The sequence below is a fragment of the Mixophyes fleayi genome, chromosome 1, assembly GCF_038048845.1.
Source record: "Mixophyes fleayi isolate aMixFle1 chromosome 1, aMixFle1.hap1, whole genome shotgun sequence".
Lineage (NCBI taxonomy): Eukaryota > Metazoa > Chordata > Amphibia > Anura > Limnodynastidae > Mixophyes > Mixophyes fleayi.
In genome coordinates this window covers 67,184,243-67,212,194 of record NC_134402.1, presented here as the reverse complement: position 1 = coordinate 67,212,194, position 27,952 = coordinate 67,184,243, and the positions used below count along the sequence as shown (strand labels likewise).

Here is a 27,952-nt window from a genome sequence, read left to right as displayed (position 1 = left end):
GTAAATAAAGCCTGGGAGAGAAATCTATACATTGGATGCAGTCTCTATCCCTCTATGCGGCAAGCTTGTCCCCCTTCTCCACTTCTCTCTTCAGTTGCAATAAAACCCTTGGCCACTCTTACTAGACTATCCCAGAGGACTGCTTGGAGCAGCCCATTTCAGATTATCTCTGTGTGGGCATACAAATAAGAACCCATTTTTATGCGTTTTTGAAGGAAAATGTAATTACTTTAATAAGTCTCCTCAAACAATACACATTAAAACGTTGTTTCATTTATTTAACATTATATTTTTATACTGAGACTATTCAAAAATAAAGAATATTAGTACATTTTTTGTGGGACATAAGCACTTCTAGATTCAGGCTGCCAAATCTCCAGCATCCTAGATTGTCCATAGTCCTGGCCATACCAAATGCGCAGAGATATTTTATAGAAGCCCAACCAGGGGCAGAACTAGCGAGCTGTGGACCCCGGTGCAGGGAAGTGGGGAGGAGGGAACCTAGCCCCCGACCCTCTGCAGCTGCCATGCAGCGGACCCCATTATGTCCATGGGCCCTGGTGCACTGTACCTGGTGCACCAATGGTAGTTCTGCCACTGAGCCCAAAGAGCTCAGCAATCTGACATATATAAGCAGCATCACAATCCCTATGCGTACAACAATTAAGGCTTGGGCCAAATTGTTGCCAAACTATGATATTTGGTCCCTGCACCTACCCTAAGGATTAACCAGCACTTCCACATTTATCTTCAATTCAAGTTTAATAATGAAGCTCCAGGGCAGGGGCAGGCTGGGCTGGGGGGCATCTGCCTCCCAGGCCGGTCCCATAGTGGGTTACCTTGGGCTGGGTCAGTGGGCCCCCTGCATTTTTTCCCATTAAAATAGGCTACTGAGTCAAGTCTTGCCCCCTGGGCTAAAATCTGCCAGCCCTCCCCTGCTCCAGGGAATCAAACTTATAATGATTCAATGGTGGCTTCCTTTCTAGACTCAAAATTCCAATTTGGAATACCTGTAAAAATCAAATACAATATGCTGAAATTGCTCAATTTGGTTAACAGTCATGACTAGAAAATCTCTAAACAGAAAACCTTACCCATTTACATCAATTACTCATAAATTAATTAGTAGAACATCCTTTACCCTGTCAACGCAGGTGGGAGGCAGATATGCCAGGCGTGTCTGTGGAAAAGTAGGAAAAGAGTCTATTGTAGCCTATATACCCAGTGGAAATAACTTCTTAGAATTTATTTTACTCCATTTAGGCTTCATATAATTAATCATAGCCTCCCATGAAAGTGCTAAACGTGTTTGGTGAAAGAGTTTGTCATTTAGTATTTCACCCTGTTTAGTGCTGTTCCAAAACACAATGATTTTGGAGGGATTTAGACCTCAGGTTTGTCCCTAGCTGCCTTTAGTCAGAGATACAACTAATGGTGAAGAAGCTGGCTCCTACAATGGTGGAGAGGAAAATGTGCACTCACCTAGGTCCTTCCCAGGTGACGCACAGAAAGGTACTGACATTTAAGGAGAGCTAGTCAAGTAACATGACAGAGAGATTATCCAAAAATGATTAACTGGGGAAGGTAAGGATCAATTTTATTATTGAATGAATTAATTAATAATAAATTAAGATTTTAACTTATTGTATAGTGGTAATGGCTAAGACCTTATTTTTTTTAATTCGCCCTTCTGCAACCCAAGAAGCCTTTGTGCCCTTCCCCCCAAACTGTCCCTATCAATGTTCTTCTTCCCCATAATAAAAATCACCCCTTTTAAAATTCTAGTTTATTTAGGGTCTTGTATCGGTCTTGCCTCTCTCTGAATTGGTGTCCATGGCATTTCCTCTCTAAAGATTGAGCCAGAGTGTTCCACAGACCAACATCTGACCAAAGAAATTGTGGGGATCACAAGATAACTCCTAAGCGTGGGATATTTGTGTTTGACTTTACTTCAAGTGGCACATATTAATTATATTATTGACTGCATATTATTTACAGCACAAGGATCTTAGGTAAAAATTCATGAAAAGGATTGCTCCGAGGTGGTGTAAATCAAAGTAATTTTGTGTGGCTTAAAAGTCCTGTGGCACCAGGTAAAATCTGGCATGATTTCATATATGTGCAACCTGTAGTCCATCTGGCTCGTCTAAAATCTTATTTCGGGAATTAAAGTTACATTCTTACAGATTTTGTACAGAGTGGGCTTCATTTAGAGTTTAAAATGTGCAGACATATTTAGAGTTCAGAGATGGACCTGGTTGAACTCTAAATTGCAGTGCAAAAATAAAGCCGTCCAGTATTTGTGTGCAACATGCAAAAGCAGTCAGTGATTTTCCTGTATGCTAAAAACATAAATACATTTTCACCCCTTGCATTGCAACATGGTTTGTCCGGGAGCAAAGTTGCTCCCTTTTTTCTTTGCTCTCAACTCTAAATGAGGTCCAGTAAGACACATTATAACACCTACAATGGTCCCATTGCCCTGAGCAGAATTGATCTCTGCATATTCGTGTGGGTTCTGTAGAAATAGGAGCATTAACCTCAGGTGACAAAAAATGACATTTTGGAAAATCTACACAGCAAATATTTGGGCCAAAGCAACTGCAATGTGTATTTTTCTCTCATATAAAATTCAACATATTGGCAACATTCATATGCAAGTGAATAAGAGAAAAAAAAAAATCTAATCAGAGCATCATTGTATCTCCTGTTGTGAGCACAGTGATTAATGTTCTCAATTATATTTGTTTTTAATCTGTTTTGTAATATGCCAATCTGAGACATAAAAGCAAAGAGAGAAATGAAATAATTATCTATTCGTAAGGATCAAAAATAATTACAGATTGCAAAATGTCATATAATTCTAAGATAATTGTCCATTTAAAATTCATACCGTGTTACTGAATAGCAAATGTACAATTCTCATAATACAAGGAGAACTTAACTTGGTGCATGTTTAAAGTCACATTCTTCGCACATTAAATTGTCAAGAGCCTCACATCATTAAGTGCTGTCAGTTTACTATTAGTCTGTGGATTCTTGCTAGCCTCCATTCCCATCCTTACATTATGATATTGGCCATGTCATCAGGGCGGAACAGTACATTGCTGGGCCCCCCCGCAAAATTTGTACAGGGACCTAACGATGCCACTCCAGCCTCTGGCACCCACTCTGCTGTCAAAAAAGAGCAGAGTGTGGATCTCGTCTGAGCATGCACGGTCCGGCACATGCATCAGACTGGGAACAGAGGCCTCCAGTCTGAGGGGGTAATCCAGCATGTTTGGGCATACCTCACTTCTGGGGCCCGTAGCAGCCGCTTCCCCTGTAGCTCCACAACTGTTACATGTAGTGCTGCTCTTTCTTACTCCATCACACACGTCACACCTCCTGAAATACTTTGTGCTGATGTGAGCATTTCATCATCATCAGCAGCAGCTATTTATATAGCGCTACTAATTCCGCAATAAATTCCCCAACACACACACACACACACACACACACACACCCACACACACACACACACACACACACTCAGACTAGGGTCAATTTTATAGCAGCCACTTAACCTAGTAGTATGTTTGTTTGGAATGTGGGAGGAAACCAGAGTACTCGGAGGAAAGCCACACAAACACGGGGAGAACATACAAACTCCACACAGTTAAGTCCATGGTTGGGAATCAAACTCATGACCCCAGTGCTGTGAGGCAGAAATGCTAGCCACTAAGCCACGAGCATTTCAATTACCTGATTGGCTACAGGATGTTCTATTCTCAGCCACTTGAAAACTGGGTACATATGGACTTGCAGGAGTGTTGAGTGCAAGAATCTTAGTTTGATGACCTTTTCTCCTCTGCCCAACCCGTGACTTATGATGTCAAAGTAAGGATTGGGTCTGAGTATTGATCTGGGTGCGAAAAGGTGCACCCTTAGCTTTAGCTGCTGTCCATTCAATGGGCACTGAGCCAATAACACTGTTAATAAGAAGCCAGAGAATGATAACAATGTAAATGAAGTGTTTATCCTGGTCTTATCTCCTCACTGATGAACTGTGCTTCAAGGAAGTAACCTGAAGTACTATACTCACACCTAACAACATGCTACTGACTATTCTGTGGTGCAACTCACTTTCTAAAGCAGCTGTGTGTTGGTATTTGTACTGCGGCCATGCCACAAATACTAAATGGAGTATTTATCAGTAAGTTACAATGTCAGATGACCTGTGACAACCTTGTGGCTTCCTTGGGAAGAGATAGACTGGTTTTTAGAAAGAGTTACTAATAATTAGTTATTATGGGGGGTCATTAAGAGTTGTCTACAAGCCCAGTTTTAAAAGTAAAATATGTGTATTTGTACTGTGGATGTGCACACAAATTTGAATCCCCTCATCGATTTTACATTTTCTCCGTATGCCGGAGATGCACCTCTATAGTTAGAGATGTAGACAGACGTAGATAGGCCTGTCAGGAGGTATGTCTGTTGTCTACTCCTGGAGCAAAAATCATCAGCAAGGACCAATGCAGTAAATAAAAATAAATACATTAAAAAAGCAATCCAAGCACCAGAGCACATACTCTGGGCTGGCTGCAGCAATATCAGGGGAACAAACAGCAAGGGTCACCCTGCAAAAGCTGCAACCAGCACCAGGCTATGGTAGGTCGCGATTGGGCTGGTGACACTATAACAAGGAAACCCAGAGCATGACATTATAATGTGACACAGCCCCAGCCTGCTCAGCATGAGGCTGAATATCCTAGGGAAATCAGGGAAGGAAAAAAGGTCCCATCCCCCCTCATCCCTGGAGCGAAACTGTCCAGTGCTGAAAGCAGCAAGTCTCTGTCCAACACCAGTGCCAAATGGGCATTGGGGTAATAAACAGTTATATGTATGACAATCATTTTTGTATGTGGCACAACTGACCTCAGCAAGCCATGGTAGTCCTAAATTGCTAGGGTATGCGGGTGCATGGCTGCCAGAGCATGAGAAAATATCTTATTTAAATAAAGACTCCCCCTAAATCTCTTTTACCAATATATTAATCACCTAAATCCACAGTGAGGAGCCTCTTTCTTCCTGTTTTTAACTCATAAGCAAATAAAAATAAAAAAACATCTAGATGCCGTATACGGAGCCCTGTTGTACATGACAGGCTGGGAGGATTGTCACTATATAACCAATGCAGAGTGACTTTGTTCTGATTGGGCACAGTGTGGATAAGCCTCTCTGATTGGGTAATATCAACTAGACCGTTACATGGGTTCTGCAATACATTGTACTTAATGTACACGCACTCAATGTAGAGAGAAGAATCAATAATGCAGCCTCTCCACATATTTACATTAACACCTTCATATGCGGGGGAGGGGGGGTATTTTACAGCTTCAGGACAATCTAATCTATCATGTTGTGATGTGTCAGTTCAGCCCAGAATACCTTTTTTATTTTTTAATTGACAGATGCTGGGCTTTTCTGTGTTAGTTAATTGGATAAATATATTTTTATTTAATGCAAATTATTTACAGAAAATGTGCAAAATTAGAAGAAGTCACATGTTTTCATAATTCTTCCCAAAATTTCACACATTTAATGCAGCCGTAAAAATCTACTAAACTTTCACTTGTGATTTTAGAAGATCAGGGTTTATATTTATTAAACTGCGGGTTTGAAAAATTGGAGATGTTGCCTATAGCAACCAATCAGATTCTAGCTGTCATTTTGTAGAATGCACTAAATCAGGGTTGTCCAACCCGCGGCCCAGCACGCCTGTAAATGTGGCCCAGAAGGAGTTTTGGTTGTGGCAAGGGGGCAGCACTGTTAATGGAAAAACAAATCATGCAAAAAAAAGAAAAGAAAATACTTACCTTGCGGTCACGTCAGCTGGTACTCCGGCTCCCTCCCTTGTCTCCTCCTCCGTGCGGTGCTCGCAGTGAATGTCGGGCGTGATGTCATCACGCCCAACATCCATTGCGGAGCGCAGCACAGAGGAGACACCCGCCCGAGAAGAACAATCAGCACCACAGAATTGGAGAAAAGAAGAGAAGAGGACAGGAGAACAAGCCGATTAAAAGGTAAGTTAAGGGGGATTTTTTTTTATTATTTCAAGGGATGCTGACCAGTGAATAAAAGTCACCTGGTCCTGGAGCATCATGGACCTTATCTCCCTGCTACATACTTCTACTTGTAATACTAATGGGGCATTATATATTATTCTCTTTGGTCCATTATAAGTTGTTATCCCTTAACTAACATAGAGGTGTAATTAGCAAAACAGGTCACAATTTGGGGTCATAGTGATGTATATGTCAGGTACCGCAGGCCTGGTCAGGGCACCCTGATATACAATGCCTGGCTTAAATGCACTTTATTGATATTGCATCGAAACAATACAAAAAGTGATTATAGTATAATAACTAGAGAGGATTTTTTGAACAGGGCAAGTGAAAGGCAAGTGAAAGGTAAGTATAGGGGGATTTGAAAAAAAAGTGATATTATATTTATATATATATATATATATATATCACTTTTTTTCTCATATATATATTTATATATATATATATATATATATATATATATATATATATATATATATGTTAACTATGTTTTCTATGGTTTTTTGGATGATCAGCTATTGTTATTGTTAGTGTATCTTATGTCCGTCCCAAACCAACTCGTCGTCTTCCAATGTGGCCCAGGGAAGCTAAAAGGTTGGACACCCCTGCACTAAATAAATGACAGCTAGAATCTGATTGGTTGCTATAGGCAACATCTCCACTTCAAACCCGCAGTTTAGTAAATATACCCCCAGATCTTGGGGAACCCCTGTAAATGTCTTGCCGACTCATAGATCAATAAAGCCCTTTTATAAAACAATATAAAAACAAAGAATTATAATATAAAATACAGCCATGCTAGAAATTGCTTACATATTAATGCACTAATTATAAACTATTATACCAATTCTGTGAACTCTCCTGTCCAAGGCTCGTTTTTCAAATGTGGCAAAATATTGTGCAGACTCACAGAACAGCCACCTAATTTATAAATCACTTAGGATGTGTCTCAGAGCTATTCGGCTGGATCAGTTACACAGCATATATTTTACAGGGAGCAATGAATATATCAGCGGTGTTACAGTTAGCCATGCTGCACGTATTTTATGTGCCAGAGAATGACACTACAGATGAATTTCTCTTATGATAAGACTATTGCATAAGGTCTCAATCATTTTCTAGTAAACTTTAGCTCAGTACTAAAGATATATTATTTTACTGTGTTTTTCATGCAGTGCTGATATCTGTGTCAGGTTGACCATTATCCTGGAATTTTAAAGTCAAACTATCACCATTATTTTTGCATAATAGAGATTATATTTAGCCAACTCCAGTGAAAAAAACAAAACCTATTACACTGGAACATGGGGCGTCAATTGTGAGACCCATAACAAATTTTTTAAAGGCCCACATGTCCAAATGTTAAAAACTCACATGCACCCATGGGGCTTTGACAGCCATTGGCTGTTACCCTGGTCATCTGGCAGAGGGTCCGAAATACAAGTACTTGGGCTTTTGTCCTTTCCTTTCCAAATAGAGAAGAAACTCTTCACATCCATTTATTTGAGTCCTATATTTATTTCCCTATTATCCCAAGCATGATTAGAAGAGAACTCCACTCAAAATGGTTTTATTTCTCACCAATAAACTTCTCTTCTCCCAATGATCATAACGTACTTTCAAAGTAAACGTAGGGTATGGAAAGATTGTCAATAAAACTGAATAGACGGATCATAGAAGCTGCACAGTCAACTGCAAACATTCAGTTCCCTGAATTTCAGACTTCTTCTGGCAGAGAATGTGTATAAATTATCATCAATATTTATTTATATAGCGTCAGCAGATTCCGTAGCACTTTACAATTGGGAAGAAACAGTAATAAAACAATACTTGGTAATACATACAGAGCGGTAAGAGGGCCTGTTCACAAGCTTGCAATCTATTATATATGAATCATGAAGATAAAATACATTGGAGACATTTATGAAAACTACTGCACAGAAATACTGTGAAGTTGTCCATAGCAACCAATTAGATACTTGGTTTCATTTTCGAAACTGCACTACAAAAATAAAAGCTAGAGTCTGATTGGTTGCAATGAACAACACCACAGTTTGCCTGTGAACTAGTTTTCATAAACATTGTTAATAACAATTGTTATTAACCTGAAATTCCACTGCTGCTCTGTTAAAAATATTTAAATAATATTATCTCCCAATTTCATAACAGACAACAGATGGTCCTCCCACCTTTTTAGGACAGTGGAACTTGATACAAGTCAAAGCGGAGACTGCAGTCATGTGTGCTACTGTGACATCACTGGTATTTGAATTCAACCAATTTAAACAGTGCATTTCTGATAATCAGGTCTTCCACATTGTCAATCACTCTTTGGGGTATATTTACTAAACTGCAGGTTTGAAAAAGTGGAGATGTTGCCTGTAGCAACCAATCAGATTCTAGCTATCATTTATTTAGTACATTCTACAAAATGACAGCTAGAATCTGATTGGTTGCTATAGGCAATATCTCTACTTTTTCAAACCCGCAGTTTACTAAATACCATAGCCCATAGTGTATAATAGTACTTCTCTATGAACATGTGTTAATTGAGAAGTCCATAAAAGTGGATCTGTTCAGGTGGCAGAAACTGATCATGTCCTGCTGGAGCAGAATTGTAGTACTTAAAATGGACCTGCTACCAAGCCTGTTCTAGTTATTCCAAACCTGTCCAGTCGGGATAAATATATCAAGCTGCGAGTTTCAAAATGTGGAGATGCTGCCTATAGCAACCAATCAGATTCTAGTTATTTATTTAGTACATTCTACAAAATGACATCTAGAATCTGATTGGTTGCTATAGACAACATCTCCACTTTTTCAAACCCGCAGTTTAATAAATACACCCCTATGTCTTAGAGAAGGAAACATGCTGTTAACATTGCAATTGTAGCAGAGGGCAGAAAGAGAGCATGATGGACATATTTAGCTAAGGACAAACATCAGTTATTTCAGGTAAATTATTCAGCTTAGTCATATACAGCCTTTGATGTAGATAAAATACTGTTTTTTTTTTGCTGTTTTTAGTAACCATGTGACGCATCATTACCATTTAAGTGGCAGAACATTACTTTCACCTCTTTAAAAAAGTTTGCAGGGGAAATTACAAACCCTTCAGAAACCGCAACCTGTGCCATGCAGCTCTGGTTTTCAGCCAGGACTACGAGATGAACCCAGGGGTGGATTGGGAACTTAAAGTGGCCCTGGAAAAAAATATTAAAGTGGCTTAATATGGGCGAGACCAAATCAACTGTATTTAGAACTATTGGAATTTGATTGTAGTAACATTTAGGAAAACCTAGATGTGATGACTTAAGACACAGTGGTTCATTTCTAAAGTAATGCAGGGGAAGGCTACCGGTCCTGTGATATATAAATACATGAATGCTTTTGCATTGTCTGCAACTGGCTAATGCCTCTGTGCTCCAACTTGTTTAGTTGCCTACTAACACATCCTTCCAAAATTCCCTTGATAGAAACATATCTGATTTTGTGTAATAAGTTTAACTATTATGAAACATGTTGCCTCAATTGTATTTGATCAGTCTACCAGAGCAGCATATGAACAGCTTACCGCACTGTTGCATCTTTCCCTGACATTATGAGATGCAAACCACCAGTCAAATCTCTCTCTCTATAATATTTTATATATGTGTGTGTGTGTGTGTGTGTGTGTGTGTGTGTGTGTGTGTACCGTGTGTGTGTGTGTGTACCGTGTGTTTCAAAAAAATGCATTTAAAGTAATTCTTATAATAAATGTCTTTCCAGGTTCGATCAAGGTGAAATGCTTTAAGTATCTGCAACAAAACACTTCTTTTGAAACAACTGTCTATGAACTCTAAGGTTGCCCAGTGATTTTGGATGGTTTGAATTAATAACAGTGCAGGGAGGGTTGTCAATGAGATCAGTACAATGGGGGCTGAGAATGGCATAAGTGAAGGGGAGAGCTATTCCAAGGGATTGCTGGTGATACAGTAAGTGCAAAGGATTGGTGATATTGTCAGTGTAGATATTATATTAAAACCTCCCTCCTTTCCCTTACACATTTTAGTAACATAGCCCTCCATTCCCTCGCACATTGTAGTAATATAGCAGTCGCCCCATTCCTTCAGAGAGTATAGAAATATAGCCACCCCCACATTCCCTCACATAGCATAGTTATATAGCAGCCCCGAAATCCCTCAAATAGTATATGAATATAACAGCCCCCCATTCTCTCACATAATATAGGAAAATAGCAGCCCATTCCTTCACATAGTATAGGAATATAGCAGCCCCCCATTCCCTCACATAGTATAGGAATATAGCAGCCTCTCCTATTCCATCACATAGTATAGGAATATAGCAGCCTCTCCCATTCTTTCACATAGTATAGGAATATAGCAGCCTCCCCCCATTCTTTCACATAGTATAGGAATATAGCAGCCTCCCCCCATTCCCTCACATAGTATAGGAATATAGCAGCCTCCCCCCATTCTTTCACATAGTATAGGAATATAGCAGCCTCCCCCCATTCTTTCACATAGTATAGGAATATAGCAGCCTCCCCCCATTCTTTCACATAGTATAGGAATATAGCAGCCTCTCCCATTCCATCACATAGTATAGGAATATAGCAGCCTCTCCCATTCCATCACATAGTATAGGAATATAGCAGCCTCTCACATTCTTTCACATAGTATAGGAATATAGCAGCCTCCCCCCATTCTTTCACATAGTATAGGAATATAGCAGCCTCCCCCCATTCCCTCACATAGTATAGGAATATAGCAGCCTCCCCCCATTCTTTCACATAGTATAGGAATATAGCAGCCTCCCCCCATTCTTTCACATAGTATAGGAATATAGCAGCCTCCCCCCATTCTTTCACATAGTATAGGAATATAGCAGCCTCTCCCATTCCATCACATAGTATAGGAATATAGCAGCCTCTCCCATTCCATCACATAGTATAGGAATATAGCAGCCTCTCCCATTCTTTCACATAGTATAGGAATATAGTAGCCTCCCCCCATTCCCTCACATAGTATAGGAATATAGCAGCTTCTCCCATTCCCTCACATAGTATTGGAATATAGAAGCGCCCCCATTCCATCATATAGTATAGGAATATAGAAGCCCTCATCATTCCATCACATAGTATAGGAATATATCTGCCCCCCCCCATTCCCTCACATATTACAGGAATATAGAAGCCCCCCCCCCCATTCCCATACATAGTATAGGAATATAGCAGCCTCCCCATTCCCTCACATAGTACTGGAATATAGCAGCTCCCCATTTCATCACATAGTATAGGAATATAGCAGTGCCCCTATTATATCACATAGTATAGGAATATAGCAGTGCCCCTATTATATCACATAGTACAGGAATATAGCAGTGCCCCTATTACATCACATAGTATAGGAATATAGCAGTGCCCCTATTACATCACATAGTACAGGAATATAGCAGTGCCCCTATTACATCACATAGTATAGGAATATAGCAGCCTCCCCATTCCCTCACATAGTACTGGAATATAGCAGCTCCCCATTTCATCACATAGTATAGGAATATAGCAGTGCCCCTATTATATCACATAGTATAGGAATATAGCAGTGCCCCTATTATATCACATAGTACAGGAATATAGCAGTGCCCCTATTACATCACATAGTATAGGAATATAGCAATGCCCCTATTACATCACATAGTACAGGAATATAGCAGTGCCCCTATTACATCACATAGTATAGGAATATAGCAGCCTCCCCATTCCCTCACATAGTACTGGAATATAGCAGCTCCCCATTTCATCACATAGTATAGGAATATAGCAGTGCCCCTATTACATCACATAGTATAGGAATATAGCAGCCCCCCTCATACTTACCTTGTTTCACCGGTATTGGAGACTCTTCTCTGTGTCGCACCTCTCACACATGGGGGTGGCACCTGTCATGTGGTGCAAGTCCCATGTGCCGTGTTGCTTTACAGGGATTGGAGGAGACCAAACAGGAGGAAGGGGGAACTCCTGCCCACTCCACCGGAAAAAAATTCCCATGAAACTTTTGGATTTCTATAATTTGGCCTTGCCTGGTTCTGACTCTGAATGTTTACTGCCTGTCGTGAACCTTGGCTTGAACTTTAATTAGTCTGTTGGATCATGAATTTGTACTTATTCATCCTATTATTGACCTTTACATTGGACTGACACATCACATTGATTGTGAATTTGGTACCTTACTTCTCTTTTGTAACTGACTATGACTAATATCTGTGTTCGACATTTTTAGTAACAATTGTTATTTGTACTCTAATAATTCTGCAGACATTTCCTTCCATATGTCAATTTAGTAAGCGTTTCATGTGTTTATTTTTACATATATCCCTACATGATATATTCTTATATATTATATAATAATTATTTTGCTCCTACAGACAAGGCGTCTTTTTCAAAACTGTACCAAGATATTTTGAATTTGTCTATATTTTACACTTAATAGCTGTCAACTTAATGTTTCAGCTCAGTACTAGGTTTGTCACATGACCTACAGATTACCTCACGTGATGTCACAATACCAATGGTACCTCACAGAACCCTGGTAAGTATAAACGTAACTGTCACAGCATCACCTGCTCAGTATAGGTGAAGCAGTAATCAGTGAAGTATAGGTGAAGCAGTTGTCTGAGAGAATGGCATCTTTCTGCTTCCCATCTGTGCGCTGGACTCCTCAGACAAGAAGTAGACTTATATGTGGACTTTATCTATTCGGAGAGATGTTATTATGCCTGGGGACACTGCTCGCCATCTACACCTTCAAGTCCTGCAGTAACAATAACAACAACTGCAGTAGAACGGAGGAGGTATTAGGCCCTGCTCTGGCCACGATTGGCATTGGTGTAATCTTTATTGCACAATGTAGCGCTAAGCTGGAGGCTCAACGTGAAGAAAACAACCCAGAAGACTACCTAATATGTGGACAGAAGCGTCAATGTATAAATTTTTTTGGTTTGGGGATGCTGATTCTGATTTTTGGAGTTATCCTTTGCTTATTTCGATTCTGGGGAGCTGGATGCAGAACCACCAGTCAAGAAATCAGTGGCTCAGAGAAAAAACCTAATAGCTGCCTGGCCCTGGATATAATAGGAGCTGTATCTTGTATAATTGGATTTAGTCTCTTGGTGATACGATACCTCCAGAAAACCAGCAACAACAATGATCCTGTTGTGGACATAGAGGTACAGCTCCCGAGCGAGATGGAAATCCAGATTACCATGGGCGGGTGAGTATTTAACCATGCTATGTTGTAATAGATTATAAAGTGGTACAGATTTGTAATCTGCAGGATATAACTTTCCTTTTTACAGGCTGATGGTGTGTAATTTAAACAATAGATCAGCTAATGTATATCAACTGATTTATCCCCACTCTCAGCATTAAATTAATAGCCCACACACTTCCACTGACATTCCTTTAAGAGCGAACCCCCCCATCATTACCCATGGGTGCAGGGTGGGCTCATGTGTCAAGGGTCTTGTGCCCCCTGGATCATGAGCCCATTAGAACTGCTCACCCTGGACCCAGCATGTTACTTTGCCTGTAAAAACCCATGGAAGTCAGTATAAAATGCAGGTAAGTCGTTTTTATTTTTATTTCTTAATTTTGAATATTGAAAAAGTATTATTGAAAGTATCAATGATTTTTACAGCTTTCTTAATGCGAATACCAAGAGTAATACACTCATTTGTCTTTTTTACTGTTTTTTTGCCGGTGAGGAAAAAAACCAATGTTCTCTAACTCGGAGGAGCACACCCAAAAAAAATAAATATATTTATCTCTTTAAAAATCTCATGTGTTTCCAATTGACTGCAATTGTGTGAAGGGCAGTATCCGTGACATCTACAGTAAGTGGCCAAAAAACAAGGTGTTCTTTGACTCGGTGCAGCACTACCACCAAAATAAAACGTATATTTCTTGCCTTTACTATCAAAAGTTTTTCAATCTGAATGCAATTATATGAGGGGCGGTATCAGTGACATCTTTAGTAAGTGGTGAAAACACAGGGGGCCTTGGACATTGGACTGACACATCACATTGATTGTGAATTTGGTACCTTACTTCTCTTTTCTAACTGACTATGACTAATATCTGTGTTTGACATTTTTAGTAACAACAATTGTTATTTGTACTCTAATAATTCTGCAGACATTTCCTTCCATATGTCAATTTAGTAAGCGTTTCATGTGTTTATTTTTACATATATCCCTACATGATATATTCTTATATATTATATAATAATTATTTTGCTCCTACAGACAAGGCGTCTTTATCAAAACTGTACCAAGGTATTATGAATTTGTCTATATTTTACACTTAATAGCTGTCAACTTAATTTTTTCAGCTCAGTACTAGGTTTGTCACATGACCTAGAGATTACCTCACGTGATGTCACAATACCAATGGTACCTCACAGAACCCTGGTAAGTATAAATGTAACTGTCACAGCATCACCTGCTCAGTATAGGTGAAGTCAGTGAATTAAAGGTGAAGCAGTTGTCTGAGAGAATGCCATCTTTCTGCTTCCCATCTGTGCGCTGGACTCCTCAGACAAGAAGTGGACTTACATGTGGACTTTATCTATTCCGAGAGATACTATTATGCCTGGGGACACTGCTCGCCATCTACACCTTCAAGTCCTGCAGTAACAATAACAACGACTGCAGTAGAACGGAGGAAGTGTTAGGCCCTGCTCTGGCCGCGATTGGCATTGGTGTAATCTTTATTGCACAATGTAGAGCTAAGCTGGAGGCTCAACGTGAAGAAAACAACCCAGAAGACTACCTAATATGTGGACAAAAGCGTCAATGTCTACATTTTTTTGGTTTGGGGATGCTGATTCTGATTTTAGGAGTTATCCTTTGCTTATTTCGATTCTGGGGAGCTGGATGCAGAACCACCAGTCAAGAAATCAGTGACTCAGAGAAAAAACCTAATAGCTGCCTGGCCCTGGATATAATAGGAGCTGTATCTTGTATAATTGGATTTAGTCTCTTGGTGATACGATACCTCCAGAAATCCAGCAACAACAATGATCCTGTTGTGGACATAGAGGTACAGCTCCCGAGCGAGATGGAAATCCAGATTACCATGGGCGGGTGAGTATTTAACCATGCTATGTTGTAGTAGATTATAAAGTCATGGTACAGATTTGTAATCTGCAGGATATAACTTTCCTTTTTACAGGCTGATGGTGTGTAATTTAAACAATAGATCAGCTAATGTGTATCAACTGATTTATCCCCACTCTCAGCATTAAATTAATAGCCCACACACTTCCACTGACATTCCTTTAAGAGCGAACCCCCCCATCATTACCCATGGGCGCAGGGTGGGCTCATGTGTCAAGGGGCTTGTGCCCCCTGGATCATGAGCCCATAAGAACTGCTCACCCTGGACCCAGCACGTTACTTTGCCTGTAATAACCCATGGAAGTCAGTATTAAATGCAGGAAAGTGCCTTCCAACCACTTTTGGTTGGAAGGAAGGTATCTTGCAAAATACAGCCGTCAGTATGGAGCCCAAAGTCCAGAAACTCTCACTGCAGAGGCGGTGTAGAAGTCGTCACCATTTACCAACTGTCATGCGCAGTAAGTCCGCATAACAGGCTCGACATGGCCAATCGGGTGCAATCAGGATCACTGAAATTGCGCAGTGTCTTATGTCATGTCATGTTCATGAAATCCACCGTGCACGCCAAGGGGTCTCTGGTCCTGAGCAGAACCTGGGCACCTAGCGATTTCGTGGAGATGCCATGAGGGCCACATCCGAAGGTTCCCACTTCTGGACCAACCATTGAAACACCTCTGTGAGTAGAGACCACTCCCCTAGCAACACGGTGCATCTGCTTGGGTAATCGGCCTCCCAATTATCTACACCCAGGATAAATATATATTGCAGAATTCATTTCCACCCAGAATAATATCTGGAGAGTCTCCTTGATCCGGCTCCAACATTCCTGTGACTATTATCCAGGACAAAGGGACAAAGGACCTGCCCACTGTCAGGTGACCTGCCTCCAACCAAGGGAAAGGCGCATTCTGGGAGACAACTGGAGCGTCCGAGAGGCCCAGGACCGCCTTTAGAAAAAATTGGGCCCATACTTGCCCCCGTGCCACCCGGGCCCCCCCCCCCCCATGAGTGCCCCCCCCCCATGAGCGCCCCCCCCATGAGCAACACATACTTACCTGGGGCCCGCCGCTGGTCTCCGCTATTCTGTCTATTCTGTCACCGTGACAGCCAGGCACCAGGATCCAAACGCAGGGGTGGAGGAATCATTCCCCCTGCGATCGGATCCTGGTGCCTGGCTGTCACGGTGACAGCCAGGCTGAAGACAGAATAGCGGAGACCAGCGGCGGGCCCCAGGTAAGTCTTTGCTGAGCTGTTGTACCGGGCCCCCTGGTGAGCCCGGGCCCGGTACAACAGTACCCCCGTACCTCCCTGATGGCGGCCCTGGAGAGGGCAGCCGAAGATGGGATCCTAACTAGTTGAACAAGAGGTCCCACTGAACTATACGAGAGTGGAACCGTACGGAAACATTTCGAAGGTGGAGACCATCTCACCTATTAGTTTCATACATAGCAGGATGTAGATCTGAAGAAAATGCACCTTGTTGATTGGTAAAAACACCCTCTACAGTCTGGTGTCCAGTATAAAGCCAATGAAAAACATCCTCTGACAGGGGACCAACTGTAAATTTTGTAAATTTTGGTTCCAGCACTTGTTTGAACATCGAAAGATGGAGCTGGAGGGTCTGATCCGAGTTAGCCTTTACTAGCAAATTATCCAAGTACAGGTTGATGCAAAGTCTAGGGGACACAACCGTGCTGCCATGACTGCCATGATATTTGTAAATACTTTGTAAAGATTTATGGTCTCTACAAGGCACTTAAGGAGCCTTGGGAAGGCCTAACAGAATTGAAAGTGGGAGTCCCCCACTGCAATCTGCGATGGGACAAAAGGAGCCATCTGGCTTGTGAACCAGGAAGAGGTTTGAATAGAAACTTCTGCCCCTTTGTCCCTCTGGGACCTGGCAGATAACTCCCACATTAATAAGAGATGTCAGTAACTATCTCTTTACTTTGTCTCGTGGAGTGGTGGAAAAGAAACGATGAGGTGGCTGATTATGGAGAACTATCATGAAGCCACATTGCATGAATTCCGTAATCCACCGATCCTGAGTGGAAACCGTCCATTGGTTCAGGAACAAAAAGAGCCATCCACCCACAACAGCCGCAAGGTTGCAGGCTTTTCAGGGTTCTTAGGCCCTGGACACTTGTTGGAATAGGACAGTCTGCCCTTCTGTGACTGATCCCTGGACTTGATTGGCCTACCTCTGTAAGACTGCCCACACAGTTTAAAAAGCCAGTCCTGACAGGGTAGACGAAAGGAATCAAAATAGGGTCCTCGTGGCTTCTAGACATTAATAGGGAGGAAGAAACTTTTTTCTCCTGTAGCCTGACTGATGATGTTGTATAGCTCTGCACCTAAAAGAACAGAGTTGACATAAGGAAGAGATTCCAAGGACTTTTTAGATTTTTTTACCTGCGTTCCATGAACACAACCACAAAATTTTTCGATCTGTAACTAGTGATGCGGAGATGGAAGAAGATACTACGGATGAATTCCGAGCTGCCTCATATATCCTAAGGCTTCGTTCAGATGTAATGCAGAGGGAGCAAATCAGAATTCTGTAGACCATCAACAATCTGATCTGCACAGGTCTCTATCTCTCTAGCCACTTGTGTGGAAGAAAGCATGGTCTTCAAAAGAACTTTCTATTTTACGGTGAGTGCTATTTTTACAAGTAGCCGAGCCAGGTACAGAAAGATTGGTAAGGCATGCCAAGCGCTAAAGGTGTATCCACCTTATGGTATCTGTTCCCATTGGATCATCTCACTTGGCCGAAATGAAAAGAGGCTAGGTAACCTATGCCTTACAATCAATTTTCTGTCTAGCTGTTTCCATGCTGACTCAATGAGATTCGTCAGCTCTTCAGAAGGAGGAAGGCAGACTACACACCTCTTCAGCCTCTTTCCCACTTTGGTCTGAATCAGAGACCACTAAGAGAGGATGAGAGGATGAGCAGACTTATGCCTTTTACAGGAAGTCTGAGTTCTCGTGGACTCAAGAAATGTATTTAATTTTTCAAGTTTCTGTACTAATGAAGTAGACCAAGAAACTTCCACCTGGATTTGACCCTGGGAATCAAGGACAGTTGATAGGACAGACTTCCTCTGCAACCTTTGAAGATGTCGTAAGGGCAGCTGTCTTAGAAGGTTGCACTGATACATTTTGAACCAGAGTGATAATCGCATCCACTGGGAGTATCTCTGCAGGATGGGCGCGCAACTGAAATAGTGTCGCCACTGACTGTCCCAATGTAGTCGCCTATGCTGGATCCCCATCTGAGGGATGCCCTTGTGCGCACCTGCCCTAGCCATCTGCATCACAGTCCACACAAACGGACTCAAGATCCTACCATCCACTGGGTTAGTTTGGTTTTACATTTTGCAGTGGTAAAATATTCCACCTTGTTTGTTTTACTTTTGTCAGACATGTTTCGCAATATTTATGATGCAACAGAAATAAGTAACCTGCAACTCTATATCAATAGTCCCAGTTACACTACATTTATTTATTTATTTTGAACTATATATATATATATATATATATATATATATATATATATATATATATATTTATGTGTTTATATACACACACATACATATCTCCTAATCATACAGGGATAAACCCAGAGCTGTACTCCCCAACACAATTTGTGTTAATAAACATAATGGAAAAATCTTCACAATAGAGAGAATCTCAACAGTAAGACTATCTGGGGTATTTTCAATTAGGGTTCCGGTTCGCGGTAACGCGTATTATTGCAGTAACGTGGATTAAGTTCGCGGCCCGTTCCGGCGCGATCCCGCGAACCGGAACCCTAATTGAATATGCCCCTCTATGTGAAGGAATTAGTAAAAGTATGTAAATATTCTACAGATATCTATTTGTACAGATGTGTGTAAGATATAACTGATGTAAGGTCCTCATCCCTCCAGAACCAGGTCTAGGGCAGTGTCTGAGGTAAAACTGCTCAGGAGGTTCTTCAACTGTCTCCAACTGTCACTTCTCCTGCACTGGCTCCAATGGAACATACCAATCTGTGTAGGGGGGAGCAGTCCTATATGAACATGACTCACTCCTCCTCAGGTTTAACCACTACATGTGTGTAATAATACTTGTATCTGTCAAGTAAAATGTATCTGTTATTATTGAAAAGGAAAACAGACAGGCCATAAACAATCACATCACAGAGATAATAGATAGTAGAACCACTTTTGTTCTGACCCTGGCTAATGCCTCAAAACAGTATGGAAATTAATATCTGGATAATAAATTGAACGTCTCAGAAAAATTTAACTGAACACTCATGTAACATACTGTCTGCAATAACTCTAGAGCCTTCTATAATAAAACTCTAAACTGTAGTTTTATATATATATATATATATATATATATATATATATATATATATATATGTTATATAGTTTTCTCTCTAATACAACAAGGAACCTCGTTAGTTAGTTATTTCCCAGTGGGTACTTAGCTGCTGAGGACCCAAGGTCTGTATGAGGATGAAGAGGGAAGGAGCTAGCCGCTGTAATTTAATAGCTGACATCCCCGTCTTCTGTGAGGGGAGCAGTAAACTGGGCACCTCTCATTTAGGTGTTGTGGGGGGAGCCTCTCTGCTCTCACTCCCCCCATTGTTTGCTCTCTCATTTTTCTGGCCAGTGAGATCCAAGTTCCCCCCTCCACTTCAGTGGGGGACTTGGTATCTCCCTGTAATGGCCGCTCACTGATCAGGGCACAGCGCTCTATGCCTGAGGCAGCGCGGACCTGTCAGGAGAAATCAGTGTCAGCCTCGTCAACGCGCGGCTGTCACTGCCTCTAAACAAAGAAATCTTCCAGCGTAACTGAAATGAATGGAACGGTGCTCCATTTAGTCCTGTGGGTGTAAGTGCTGCTTACAGCACTTACCCCGTCCTAAGTAAAAATAAACAATAATAAGAATAAATAAGAAAAAATCTATTTTAACTAACAGCAAGTACTGAAAAGCAGTACTGAGATCAGCCCAACTCCTTGGGCACTTAAATAACACTGAGGAGCTTCAGGGGTTGCAGAGGGGAGGAGCTTCTGTCAACAGTAACATTGACAGTTTAACTATTTAAGTGCCAACTCCATGTGCCCTCATACAACCCCATGGTAGCAGTGTCCCCCAGATTGGATGAAAGAGAAAAAAAGATTGTTCTTTAACTCAGAGCAGCACACCCCAAAAAAATAAATATATTTATCTCTTTAAAAAATCTCATGTGTTTCTAATTGATTGCAATTGTGTGAAGGGCAGTATCAGTGACATCTTTAGTAAGCGTCCGAAAAACAAGGTGTTCTTTGACTCGGAGCAGCACTACCACCAAAATAAAACGTATATGTCTTTCCTTTAATATCAAAAGTGTTTCAATCTGAATGCAATTATATGAGGGGCGGTATCAGTGACATCTTTAGTAAGTGGTGAAAACACAGGGGGCCTGATTCATTAAGGAGAGCAAATATTTTTTTTTTTGTAATTTTGCATCTATAAAACCATGTTGCATTGGAGGAGGATGTAAATTTAAAATGTGATGCCAGATTTATAGTTCGGGTAGGGAATGTCCTAGATCACCTTTAAATTTCTGTGTACAAATAAAGCTATCAAGTATTTGTGTGCTACATGAAAAAACAGAGAGTATTTAACTTATGTACAAAATAATAAACTAATTCGCACCCCTTGCATTGTAAGATGGTTTTGCTTATTTTTTTGCCTTACTTTACTTAATGAATCAGGCCCCGGGTGTTCTTTAACTTGGAGCAGTGTACCCCAAAAAACAAATAAATGTATTTCTTTAAAAATCCCAAGTGTCTCAATCTGATTGCAATTGTGTGAAGGGCAGTACTACTGACAGCTTCAGTAAGAGGCCAAAAAACAGGGTGTTCTAGTATAGGAATATAGAATTTCCCATTCCCTCACATAGGGGCATATTCAATTCTCGGCGGAAACGCCGAAAATCTCGCGGTCCGCGCACGATTACCATTATTACGGTAATCGTGCGCGGAAAAACAGTTAATACGGTAATTTACTCGCTGGATTTCAGCTCGCAGCTCCCTGAGCCGCGAGCTGAAATCCAGCTATTACCGTATTAACGTTAGTTTTTCCGCGGCGCGGAATAAAAAGAATTGAATATGCCCCATAGTATAAGAATATAGAAGCTCCCACATTCCCTTACATAGTATAGGAATATAGCGCTGCCCATTCCCTCAAATAGTATAGAAATATAGCAGCCCCCCAGTACCTCACATAGTATAGGAATATAGCAGCCCTCCCATTCCCTCACATAGTATAGGAATATAGCAGCCCCCCATTTCATCACATAGTATAGGAATATAGCAGCCCCCCATTCCATCACATAGTATAGGAATATAGCAGATCCCCTCATACTTACCTTGTTCCAGCGGTATTGGAGACTCCTCTCTGTGTCGCACCTCTCACGTATGGGGACGGCACCTGTCATGTAGTGCGCATCCCATGTGATGTGTGGATGTACAGAGATTGGAGGAGGCCAAACAGGAGGAAGGAGAGAGAACTGCGGGCAAATCAGGTTAGGAAGCTGATCCCAGAGGAGGGGCCAGACACCATCCTGTCTCCATGCCAGACACCCTGCCTGCACCACTGGAGGCAAAAATCACTTTTTGTTTTTTAAACATCAGATGGCCACATTAGGCACCGGCCTACCGAGAAAATTCCCAGTAAGGCCTATTACCAATCTGCCCCTGGATGAACCACACAGGAAAAAAGGAACATCTCTGGGCTTTCGGGGACGGGAGGAGTATTAAAAATCATATTCAGTTAAGTATAAGCACCTAAGTTAATTTGTGTACATTATTCAGCACCGTAAAACTTACTAATGTCAAATAGTGGTGTCACTTGCTCTTTTTGTACAGATATCAGTCCCTATTTGCTACACTGGGGAGGGAGGTGAACATAAAGAGAAATGGTTGCCCAAAAGTGCAAGGCATTTTAATGTATACTGTATGTGAATAGTTAGTGAGAACTGCATCCTGCAACTAAAACGCGTGTTAGCAATGAACACGTGTTGGTCAATATCCAGGAACAAGATTGAAAGGAACAAAAAGATAAAATTTTCAAATTTGGGAATGTCTGTTGACACTGCTATAGAGACTAGAGGAGCAGGGTGCTGAAATAAGACACAAGACTAGAGAATTAACAGGTGACAATCATTTCGCTCTATTTTCTCAGACAATGCAGTGTAATTCCTCCAGTTCCGCTGTAACACCTCCCCCACAGTTATCCCTATGATTCAGTACAAAGCAAAGTGCAAATGTCATCTTCTACCAAGGCAAAATGATGTATTAAACCCACATTATGTGTCACAGCATGCAGGGAAAATTGTTTCATTAACCTAGGGTGCATTGCTTATTAGGAATTCAGGAAACACCACCCCATGCTTGAAACCTCAGTATTAATTGAGAAACCCAGTGCAATATTGTGGAATAATACCAGGGCCCTCAGTAGGAATAAGGTCACAGCACACCTCAAAATACCATGAAATTATTCAGCTCATTTGAATAATTCATGTCTATTAACCGTTACATGAATCACAGCACACAAATCTCAGGCAAGAGACAGAATCCATTTTAATCAGATAACAATATTAAATGGAAATGATAGGTAATGTCCTGTACTTGTGGTTTCAATAAGAGAGAGGTCTTTGCATACATAAAACCATTGTTATCTGCCCCCCCCCCCACCACACACACACAGGAGGCAGCCATGTGAACTAAACCAATATTCATAAGAATTTGTGCCTCATACCTGCTTCAATTTTCAACAGTCCAGATTTTCAGAAGAAAGTCCTGACTTATAGACGTCAAAAGAGATGTGGCCTATTGGCTCACACCAAATGAATGTGTCATGGGTATTGTTGGACCAAGGGCGTGGCCTAATCTGCTCTTATTTTGCATTCAGGAATGTTGTTTGATACGGCTAAGAGGATCCTTGGTTTCAGGTTTTTAAATGGCAGGTCTATTCTGTACCGCATAGCAGATCCCATTATTCATGTAATACTTATATAACAAATAATGAATGTGTTATATCATGACCTATTTTAGCCAGGAAACAGTGTTCATTTTCTGCTCTTTTAATTTAATTAACACAGGGTTGCTAAAACAATTGTTGATCCTTATTTAATACACCATAACCCTCCATACTGAAGATGAAGCTACATTCTGCTTAGTGTAAGAGAAACACTGTGATATCATTTTTTTGATTTTAATACAGAACCCTTAACAAAAAAATTAGGTCAAGTTAGAGTCGGACGCAAAGTCCGTTTTAGAAGTGTAGGAGTGGGAGTGTGCCGCAGCTTGGTAGGGTATTACGAGTGGCATGCAACCCCAGTTGCGTCCCACTCGTAACACCCTACCGAGCTGCGAGCATTTCCTGCAGCTAGCTAACCACTTGCGCCACCTAATTCCTGCCGCACAGCTTTAGCCCTTTTTTGACGTGTGTTGCGCCTTCGCCTCACTGGGACTAGGTGACGCCTTCACAATTACGTGTTCCGCCCATTCTCTTGTAGTAAGCCGCAAGCTGTCGCAAGTGTTAATTGCGTCCAAGATGCAGGCAGATATGGTGCTTTCTGCACATGCGTGATAGTGTTTTTTTGTTGGATGCGCCTAAAATTGATTTTGCGTCCGACTCTAAATGAGGTCCACTGTCTGCAAATGCTCCAATCAAATTGATGCATGAATGACCAAAGTGAAGGCAAGTCTTTGGGGGTCCACTGTTCAGCAAGTAAAGTATAGAGGTGAGAGTAATATGTTATACTTTTCACTCCATGATCAAAGAACAGTGTCCAATTTCTCCAAATTGAGCTAACAAATTCTATTAGTGAAAATGCTAACAGCAGCGTTTTGGACAAGTGTCCAAAGTGCTCAATAAAAACACTCTCCAATTAAAATACATTATATTGGAGCCAATTTCAGTGAAACCTGAATTTCTGCAGAATGAGAAATTTACAAATACAGTATGGAATGACCAGTCTCCAGAATGGTGAAGCAAAAGTTGAACTCGTAGAGGGAGATTTAATTAGCAAAAAGTACAAGCAATGTATCACCGGAACGCCCACGGAGACATTTGCACCCCATAGAGGTGACAGCAAAAATGAGCGTATATTTTTACCGCACTGACTGTAAAAATGCGTAGCCACAATGTTCTCAGGAACATCGCTAATTGAATTCTCCCCCATAGATTGAATGACTGAAAATTTGCACCGCTGTGAAAAGGCTCAGACCACCACGATATTCAATTAGTGTGAAATTCCAACAATTGCAACTTCACACATCTCTACATAGAACAATCACTAGGGGAGTGCATGGCTCATACTAAGTGATATTCTATAGCTTGCTTATCTTCTGTACTTGTTATGAGACTTAATTCTTACACTAACTATGTGAGAGTATGGCAAAATGGCACAGGTTACTTTTCATAAGCATCTGCAGGTGAGCTCTGGGAAAAATTGGCAATTATAATTGAGTGTTTCATGGCTATCACTGTATAATGGGAAAAGAGTTATTAGAAAATAAACTCCATATAAAAGGTCACAATCATGGTCCTGATATAAAATCTACAGAAACACTGCTATTTATATATTTCTGCCATGGTCCTGTTGTGGATCTTTCATGAACAGAACCGTTAATGATCTTCCCGCAAGTTCAATTATGCAGACATATTCAATTCTCTGCGGTTTCCGCCGCGGAAAAACTATTACCGGTATTACGGTAATAGTAAGATGGATTTCAGCTCGCGGGTCCCTGAGCCGCGAGCTGCAATCCAGCGAGAAAAGTACCATAATACCGGTATTTACGCGCACTATGACGTAATGACGGTCATAGAGCGCGGGGCGCGTTAAATTTGGCTGTAACGCCAACAATTGAATATGCCCCCATGAACCCCTTATACAATCTTTACTTCTTCTATAAAGCTTAGTTTATTAGTGAAGTTTGATAGTGATTTCATGTGCACAGGTCTTTTATTACTAATACAAATGGTTTAAAGTGTCTCTCAAACTGGTTCTAAAGTTAAACATTTGTTATAAATCCTCAAACTTTAGTTAGACAAACTAAAAAATGCAAGATAAATTGAGTAAGTGAACAAGACTGCCCATGTTTCAGCCGGTTTAAATTGTATAGTATGTTTAACATTTTGCAATGTAAGAGACAAACATAAACTCAAACACAGTAAAATAAATAATATAAAATGTAGCCATTTCAGCTCAAAAGGTAACATTTTATAGTTTATTTTAGCATTTTTTAACTGAGCTGCAAATGCAAACGTCAAACTGTTTGGTCATCAGTATTATTGCTATAAAACTAAACAGCCGGCCACCTTTACAAGCTATACTATAATATTGGCAAGCAGTTATATAGTGGATAGTGTTATTGAGTTCTTTCCTATTTAAGTATGTCAGAGCAATAAAGCTTGAGGTATATATGAAAGAAGCTCACTGTAGGACCTTGGGCAAAGGTACAAAGCATGAACAATAAAACGGCACACAGTCTAATTAACATGGATTCTGTCTCTAATATGCAATCCAAAGGCCTGGTTTGTGTTTACCTGAAACCTTAGCACTCAGCAATTCCTCCTGAGCAGCCTGCCTTGCTTCTCTTTCATCTGCCATACTGTTCCTACGGATTACTGAAATATAAATGTTACACATGCATATATTATGAATAATGAACGACAAGACTTGACCCAAATACACACAGTAAACATCACAATTAACTCATCAATTGGCATTTATAAAGAAAACCTGCTCTACATCTTTACGCACTGGCCACAAAGAAAAATGATGTTAAGAATAACACAGTGTATCTGTCATATTTATGGCAGGTCTAGGAACTGGCATCTTCCACTGAAGGGACAGGGAACAGTGGGGTAACATGTCTGTCATCAGTCATGTGCAGGACGGAAGATGCAGCTAAATGAAGGGAAGCATATTTTATTTTTAATATTGGGAGCTGAGGGCTGATGTCTGAGGTAAACAGTTTTCCCTTCTTAGTTCTGTAATACTACCAGTCATTGGCTTTACTTGTGAGGAGGAAATAATGACTCAATGGGGGCAAATTCAATTGTCTCATGGACGTTCCAAAACACTTTGCGGCGGAGATTTTGTCAGAAATCTCTGTTCTCTTTTCCTCGTACCTCTATAGGCAATTGATTCCGCTCCCCCCAATGACTCCACAACTACTGAGGAAGAACCATATAACAGTTTTCCATACATTCCTTTCAGTTATCCAGTTATTCCAGGTGGGTGCCAGGCCCTAGAGGTATCTCATACAATTGTCCACCACTCAGCCCCTCAATAGTGATGTCTGTAATTATCAAACCTTATTGTCACTACGTCTTTCAGATCCTCTTTGCTAAATTTGCTATCAGGCCCCTCCAACTTGCATAAACTGAATAAATACAGATACATGTAATGACACGCCTGATGATAAAACCGAAAACATAAATATCTCTAAAATTCAAAAACCTTTCAATACGTAGTGTGGTACCATACAAAATAACTAAAAAGCCACATCACCAAAATTGATGTATATCTCAATTTTACACACACTCCTTTCTTTGGTTTATAGAACGTCTCTTTATTCATTCATATTTGGTATCCAACCTATTCTTCATAGGCGTAAGATTCAACCAAACAAATAGCAATAAAAAATAAAAAAAGAGTATAATACGTTCAACATGTATTACTATTTATATCATCACCAATGTGAAATAATCATAGAGATCCTAACAATGCCAACCAGTGATCACTAGTCTTGTTATCACACAAATCCACCATATATTATACCATGACTATATCAGACACCCTCTTGTGATTGCACATTCCATATTCTAGTGTTCTTACCATTAAATGAAGTGATAGTGTTAGTATAGTCTTCTATTCCTAACACTCATGAGAGAAAATCTCAATTCATAGTCATAGTTGCCACCAACTGTACTTTCACTTACTAAATTTGAGTGATTTTGGCTCCTATTAAATAAAGAAGCGCTATTAATTATTAGTTTCATGTCACCGGCTTAATTCATTTAAGATGTCTGTCAATCCTCACTATACAGAAAGAAAGACCAAACCTGGTGCATTACCTTTTAAAAACCAATATATATATTTTTTTTAAAAACAGCACTAATGGTCCTTTCAAAGAATAGTAATAAATAAAGATTATATATATATATATATATATATATATATATATATATATATATATATATATATATTTATTTCTATATCTATGTCTATATATATATATATATCTATCTCTCTCTCTCTCTCTCTCTCTATATATATATATATATATCTATCTCTCTCTCTCTCTCTCTCTATATATATATATATATATATATATATATATATATATATATATATATATATATATATATATCTATATCTAGCATCTATATATATATATATATATATATATATATATATATATATATATTTATATATATATATATATATATATTTATATATATATATTTATATATATATCACGGTCTGGAGATTACACACAAGAAGCTCTGTGAGATGATTAGTATGCATGGCCACAAATATTCAAATAAGTCTATTGGATGTTGACTACCTTGCACCTGCTCTACCTGATAAACAGGCACAGCTATAATT

At 40.2% G+C, this 27,952-nt stretch overlaps 1 protein-coding gene across 2 annotated transcripts in view; it reads right to left on the bottom strand.

Moving 5' to 3' along the window:
- Positions 1–26,087, bottom strand: part of CRACD (capping protein inhibiting regulator of actin dynamics) — an 86,839-nt gene extending 60,752 nt beyond the window's left edge. For both annotated transcript variants that reach the window (XR_012688123.1, XM_075196002.1), the window contains exon 1: positions 25,882–26,087. Coding sequence is in view for 1 of the 2 variants with exons in the window: in XM_075196002.1 (XP_075052103.1) it covers positions 25,882–25,984 (103 nt within the window). In the remaining variant the exon portion in view is untranslated. The remainder of the gene's footprint in view (positions 1–25,881) is intronic.
- Positions 26,088–27,952: the final 1,865 nt, after the last annotated feature.